The 7057-nt window shown below is 56.0% G+C and overlaps 1 protein-coding gene across 1 annotated transcript in view; it reads left to right on the top strand.

Annotated features, from left to right (window-relative positions):
• Positions 1–6598, top strand: part of JPH2 (junctophilin 2) — an 80749-nt gene extending 74151 nt beyond the window's left edge. The window contains exons 4-6 of the mRNA XM_008016752.3: positions 1901–2622; positions 3423–3517; positions 4798–6598. Of these exons, the coding sequence (XP_008014943.3) occupies positions 1901–2622; positions 3423–3503 (803 nt within the window). The 3' untranslated portion in view covers positions 3504–3517; positions 4798–6598. The remainder of the gene's footprint in view (positions 1–1900; positions 2623–3422; positions 3518–4797) is intronic.
• Positions 6599–7057: the final 459 nt, after the last annotated feature.

The following is a 7057-nucleotide window of genomic DNA, read 5'->3' on the forward strand; positions in this document are numbered from 1 at the left end:
ACAGCTGGAGCTGGTGAAGCTTAGAGGGGAGAAGTCACTGGTGGATGAGAGGGAAAAATGGCTTCTTGCACTTGCCCAACAGTTTCAGTCAAGCATTGAGCACTGTCCATGTGTCAGGCACTGTGCCGGGCTCGGGTTACATAAGTGGGGTCCAAAATCTAGGGGAGCAGAGAGTCACAAAAACAACAGAGCTAGGGGTACAATAAACAGACTCTGCATTCGTTCAAACCCTGATTCCGCTGCTTCCCAGCTGTGAGACTTTGAGTGAGGTGTTTAACCTCTGTAAACCTCAGTAAACCTCAGTTTCCTGATCTGTAAAATGGGAGTAAGAACTGTACCTGCTTTTTTGTGGATGGATTACATGCATGTAAGGTACATTCCCAGTCCTCGGTAAGCTCTCAGTGACTGTGGCTGTTGTCTCATGATTACGGTTCCATTGCGCACAGCAGGGTGAGCACTGTGTGGTTAGAATGGGAGTGGAGGGAGCTCACAGGAAGCAGTTAGGCAAGAGGAAGTGTTAGAGAAGGCTGCCCTCAGGAGAGGCCATTTGAACTGAATCTTGTAGGCTGAACAAGAGTCTATCAAGTCAGTGGGTCTCAAATTTGACACAGATTTGTGGGCCCACCCCCAGAGTTTCTGATTCAGTAGGTCTCAAGTGGAGCCCATGAATGAATGTGCATTTCTAAGGATCAGGCGGTGCGGATGCTGCTAGTCTGAGGCACTTTGAGAGCTGCTGCACCAGATAGTGCTGGGTGGGATGAGTGGAGGAGGCGCAAAGGCACAGAAACTCGGACAGAGCAGCATGCCAGGAAGCCAGATCACAAAGTAGGCCATGGGTCCCGAGAATCGAGGCTGCAGAGTAAGGAGGACCTCCTGGCCTTGGTAGAGATCTGGCACATGGATAGAGTGGTGGGAGCCCCTGAGGGACAGAGGTGGGCATTCTCTGCAATGAAGGTTTTGGGTTTTGTTTGTTTGTTTGTTTGTTTGAGATGGAGTCACACTCTGTTGCTAGGCTGGAGTGCAGTGGCGCTATCTTGGCTCACTCACTGTAACTGCCGACTCCCTGGTTCAGGTAATTCTCCTGCCTCAGCCTCCTGAGTAGCTGGGACTATAGGCACACGCCACCACATCCAGCTAATTTTTATATTTTTAGAGAAACAGGGTTTCACCATGTTGGCCAGGATGGTCTCCATCTCCTGACCTTGTGATCTGTCCTCCTCAGCCTCCCAAAGTGCTGGGATTACAGGTGTGAGCCACCGTGCCCAGCCATGTTTTAATGTTAATGAAACATTTTTAAATTTAAGTTAATGACATGATCAGATGTGCGTTTTCTAAACGTGATCCTGGCTGCAGAAAGGAGGCCAAAGGAGGCCGGATGGAAAACCTAGGAGCGAAAACCTGTGCCTGGGAGGATCCCTCACTTTTGGTCACAGCGCTCCCCCTGCTGGTCTATGCCGGTGCCGGGCCCTGAGCTCCGCCTTTGACATACATTTTCTCAATCCTTCCATTCGTATTTATAAAATAGGTATGATCAGGCCCATGTTTCAGATAAGGGAATGGAAAGAGACTCGTGCCATAGTAAAGGGCATCGCCTCTGGAGCCAGACTGCTGGGTACTAGTCCTGGCTCTGCCCTTTGACAGCTGTGTGACTTTGGGCAAGTGATGTAACCTCTCAGAGCCTCCCTTTGAGGTTCACAGTAGCATCAACTTCATAGGGTTACTACAAGGATTCAATGAGTTAATATTTGGAAAGTGCTTAGAACAGTGCCTGGCACTTGGTCAGTGCTATGTGAGTGCCTACTGAGCCCATGAATGAGGCTCGAGAGGTGAAGTGGCTGGCCCAGGATCGCCCAACAGTGGTGCCGGGTTTGAACCCAGCCTCCCTGTGTGCCCCTGGCAGGTCCAGAATATCAGAAGCGCCGGCTGCTGCAGGAGATCCTGGAGAACTCGGAGAGCCTGCTGGAGCCCCCCGACCGGGGCGCCGGCGCAGCGGGCCTCCCAGAGCCGCCCCGCGAGAGTCCTCAGCTGCACGAGCGTGAGACCCCTCGGCCGGAGGGTGGCCCCCCGTCACCTGCGGGGACGCCCCCGCAGCCCAAGCGGCCCCGGCCCGGGGCATCCAAGGACGGCCTGCTGAGTCCGGGCGCCTGGAACGGCGAGCCCAGCGGCGAGGGCAGCCGACCAGTCACTCCTTCCGAGGCCGCGGGCCGCCGCAGCCCCGCGCGTCCAGCCACGGAGCGCATGGCCATCGAGGCTCTGCAGGCGCCGCCTGCGCAGTCGCGGGAGCCGGAGGTGGCGCTTTACCAGGGCTACCATAGCTATGCTGTGCGCACCATGCCGCCCGAGCCTCCGCCCTTCGAGGACCAGCCCGAGCCCGAGGTCTCCGGGTCCGAGTCCGCGCCCTCGTCGCCGGCCACCGCCCCGCTGCAGGCCCCCACGCTCCGAGGCCCCGAGCCTGCACGCGAGACCCCCGCCAAGCTGGAGCCCAAGCCCATCAACCCCAAAGCCGAGCCCAGGGCCAAGGCCCGTAAGACTGAGGCCCGAGGGCTGACCAAGGCCGGGGCCAAGAAGAAGGCACGGAAGGAGGCAGCGCTGGCGGCAGAGGCGGAGGTGGAGGTGGAAGAGGTGAGGCTGTCAGGGAAGGTGTGCCTAAGGTCGGTTTCCCTAGAGGTAGCAGGGCTTGAGGCAGGACTCATGGGCGGGGGATTTGGGGGTCGCTGGGGTGCGAGAGACCGAAGCAGGATAGAACAGGGGAAAATGCAGCAGGGCTGGGGTTTAGGGGAGTATAGCCTTGGCCTGGTCCACAGAGGACTTTGGAGTATAAATGGCCCCATGGAGTCCTCCTGCCTTTGCACCTGGTATCCCATTGGCAGAGGCAGTTCTCATGAGCAGGGGGCAGCTGGGAGCCTGAGCAGCTGGACGGTGGGTCCATTTGCCCAGTCGGGGGTTTGGGCTGGGCACCAGCAGCATCTGCTATAAGATGTCGCAGTGAGGGCTTCCTGGAGGTGGAAGAAGGGCCCAACAGGACTTGGGTTATAGACCTCCTGACTTAGGGGAGGCAGGGAGCTAGGAACCGCAGCAAAAAAGACTGAAGCTGGGCTCTGAGGGACAGAAGAATGCGTCCCAAGGGGAATTAGCAGTAAAGAAGGCAGGATGCCTGGGTTCCAGGCCTGATCCACACACTATATGACTTGGAGCATGATCTTGTCCTTCCCTGGGCCCTGAGGGATTTGGTTGTTTCTACGAGGCCTTTCAGCTGTGATGGTCTGCCATCCAGGTGACAGGATACAACAGTGAACAAAGACGGCAATGTTGTTAGGAAGGTCCATCCAGAAGTTCTTGCTCTGTCCAGCCTTGCTGTGACCTGAGTGGGGGGTGTCTCAGAGGCCATGGGGACTCAGGCAGCCTCTCTCTACTGCTCCCAGGTCCCCAACACCATCCTCATCTGCATGGTGATCCTGCTGAACATCGGCCTGGCCATCCTCTTCGTTCACCTCCTGACCTGACCCTCGCCTACCAGGTGCAGCCAGCTGGCTGGAGGAGGGGTTGGGGGTAGGAGCCCCTGGGGAGTTCTGAGCCAGGGTGGTGGGAGGAGGGACCTACCCGGTACTTGGATGACAGTCCTGTGACTAACTGAGGTCCACCCACCTGCAGAAGCCAGGACCTAGAGTGTGATTTGATACCAACACACACACACACACATACACACACACACACACACACACACACACTCTCTCTCTCTTTCATTAGTTCAATGTTTGCAGAGCACCTGCTCTCTGTCAGGTGAGCACTGAGGGCTTCATTCACTCATTCATTTGGCCAACATGTACTGCTCTGGTGGGAGCTGGGTATACCGCAAGGACTCACTGCTGCTTTAAGAACGTGGTGAACACAATGAAAGTAACCCTGAACTTAGAGTCCATTACAGAAAAGTCTTGCAGTTCAAACATTAAGCACAGCAGGTGTAGACTGAGCTCACCTGGGATGGTGGGACACTCATCTCTGTGCTCCCTTTCTCTCTTCCCCACTTCAGTCTTTAATCCCTTGGTCCCCCAGCCTCCTCCCGTTCCTCTGCCCGTTGGTTCCCTCTCAGTTTTCTCCCCATGATGGAGCTGGGGGCTTGGGTAAATTCCCATGAAGTGGAGTGGGCTGGGCTGGGCTGAAGGAGAGTGGCCCTCACTGCTCTCAAGATGAAGCATCTACAAGACAAAATCTTCCCCCTGCTGGAACCAGCCTTCACAGCCTCAGTCCCATGCTTGGCGATAATAACAGGGTTTCTGCCTTTTCCCCAGGCCCCCCTTTTTGATCCTAGCTTAGTTTGGGCTAGAGGTTCTTAATCAGCTCCAGGAGAGTCTATGCTGTCATCATGTAAACAGTCAATGACAATACCAGCCTGGTAGGTGCTGCCGTGGGGGTGAACGCTTGAGCTCTGCAGGTTCCATGTTTCACAGGGGTGCTGGGAATGTTTCCTGCAGGCAGTGATTCCTTTAATGACCTGAAGGGTGAAAAGGAGTGAACCGGATGACAGTGTGGGAGGAAGAGGGAAGAGATGAGTGCACCAGCAAAGGGAACAGCATGTGCAAATAAACAGAGGCAGGCAGCCAGGGCCAGGAGAGGCCTCGGGGACCTGTTTGTGACCTGCTGAGTATCAGAACCAAGGGACAAGGCTGTCTGGGGGGATGCAGAGGTGGGATCTTGCCCCAGAGAAGATGAACCCTGAGGCTTGAGCCCTGCACCTGGCTTGGCATCCCAGTCACTGCCCTCCCTCCCTCACCTGACCCTTTTGCTGTCTGTTTGCAGAGCCAGAAGTTCCTGCCGAGGACATGAGGACCGTCTTTTTGCAGTGCCAGGCAGGGTGGCCAAAGAGGACTGGACTCTGGACCTGGAACCCCGTGGTCCAGTTCACATTCACCCAACAAGAGTTTCAAGAGGCCTCCCGTGGTGCCTGTGCTGGGTGGCGGTGGTGGTGCCAAGAGGAATGGAATGTCCTGGGCTCCTTCAGGAGCTCTCTGCCCAGGGGCAAGGAGAGCCCAGAGAGAAGCACCCTGATCTCTTGAGCTTCCTGATCTGCTCCTGTCCCCTGCCCTCCTCCACTCCCTTGCCTTTCCCTAGGTTGTCCCCTCCCTGGGCTTTTGTGTGTTTTGGGAGATGTCACCTAACCAGGACGTTAATATTCAATCCCATCCCCATTCCTCCCACCCTGCCCCGCTTTGATTTAATCTTTTGGCTGTGGGCTGAGGCCTCCCAGGGAAGCTGGGTGGGGTGGGTGCTGAGACCCCCTCAGACCAGTGCAGAGGCCTGTCCTTGTGCAGTCTGCACCCCGCAGTCTCCCTTGCCTGTAGATGTTCTGGGTGACAGTAGAGGAAATGGACAAGGTCAGTTTGAATATCCCAGAACACAGTGCTGTGTCTCCTCCCACCAGTCCAGTCAGCTTCCCTTCTGGACCAATAGATGAGGGGAGACCCCATAGAGCCTCTGGCTGGGAAGCCGCTGGCCAGGTGGCCAAGGGGCGGGGGTGGGAAGAGGGGTTAAGGTGCAGTGATGATGGCCTGCTTTGGAGTGTGTCTGAGACTGGGATTGCATTTGGGGTTTCCCGTGTGCTGGGGATGCTAGAGGGTCACCTGCAGGAAGCCTGGGACCGGTGAGAGAAATCTTCTGTGATGCCCTGTGGGAATGGCTTGTCTCCTCCCCCATCAAGGCCCACCGAAAACTCAGGGGAGCACAGAAGCCCATGGAAGCCCAGGGAGATATCGATGTCCCTGGGGCAGACACTGAGGCAGGTGTTGAAGACACGCTGCTTGTCAAGAAGCATTTCCCAGCAGGAGAGGAGCAAGTCTGGGGCTCCAACTGAGTACAGCCTGGGTGCAGTTATAAGCCCTTTTGGCTTACTGGGCAGAAGACGGCTACTTGGATGTACCTCACTTAAAGATGTTTTGTACCACACTAGGTCTCTGGGCCCTTGCGTTTCCTGGGGGTGGGGGAAGGGCCAAAGGCCATGGTTTCCTGCCTCCAGGAGGATGGAGGGAAAGAACTTCCAGGCCCCTCCAAGCCTGGGGAAGGACGTGGCCTCCAAACTGAGCCAGAGGGAACTGCTGCTGTCCTCCCTTCATTTCTGTGGACCTTGGGGGCTTTGGCTTTGTGGCAGGGCCTCCCCAGGCAGCTCTGGGACCTAGGAGTTTGCTTCTGATGGGGTCGGCTTCCCCATTTCCCCTCAGTGCTTGGGAACCTTCTCCCTTAGCTTCACACTTGCTGTTTCAAGCCCTGCTGGGACCTTGTGACTTGGCTGGAATCTGGGACTGCATTTTCCTGGAGGAGAACCTGCAGATTCTTCCATCCTCAGCTGGCCATGGCCCACAGCTCTGTATCTGCATCTGAGCTTCTCAAGACTCCTGAAGCATGAGGGGAATGGGGCAGGGGCACTGCTCAGTGCTGACAGGCTCCAGGCTCAGTCTCAGAGATTCTTGTCCTGTTTTTTGTTGGCTGGTGCTGGAGACAAGCCTGTGCCTGCCAAAGCTCCCAGGCCTAGTTTGGGGGCTGGTGTTTGGGGTGGGGGTTCAGGATGCTGCAGTCTGTGCAATAATAAATCTGCATCTGCTCACAGGCTCTGGCTGGGCTGCAATGTGCTTGTGGGTCCAGGATGAGGGGCTGGCTCAAGGAGGGTGGGTGGAAAGAGGCTGGGAGCTGTGGGTCCTGCCCGTCTGGGTCCTCGTTCTCACGATACTTGAGGGGCAGCTGAAGGGCTTCAGTTTGAATGGGGGCTCAAAGGCCACAGAGTTTCTACAGTGGAGTTTCTAAAGCAAACTTCCAGAAACTTCTATGAGTAGGTGACAGTAGAATCAAGAGCCCGTCCTTTGAGGTGGATTCCCCCCAGTCTCCAGTGCTAGCCTGGCCACTTTCTTCACTTCTCTGAGCCTCTGTTTTCTTATCTATAAAATGGGGATAATAACAGTGCCTACCTCGTGGTAGTGGGGATTACATTAGATGTTGAGGCTGTAGAAAGCAGTGGAGAAATGGAGACGAGTGTTGTTATCACACTGCGGTGCTGTTAGCTCTGCTACAG

Source organism: Chlorocebus sabaeus, chromosome 2 (genome assembly GCF_047675955.1).
Source record: "Chlorocebus sabaeus isolate Y175 chromosome 2, mChlSab1.0.hap1, whole genome shotgun sequence".
NCBI lineage: Eukaryota > Metazoa > Chordata > Mammalia > Primates > Cercopithecidae > Chlorocebus > Chlorocebus sabaeus.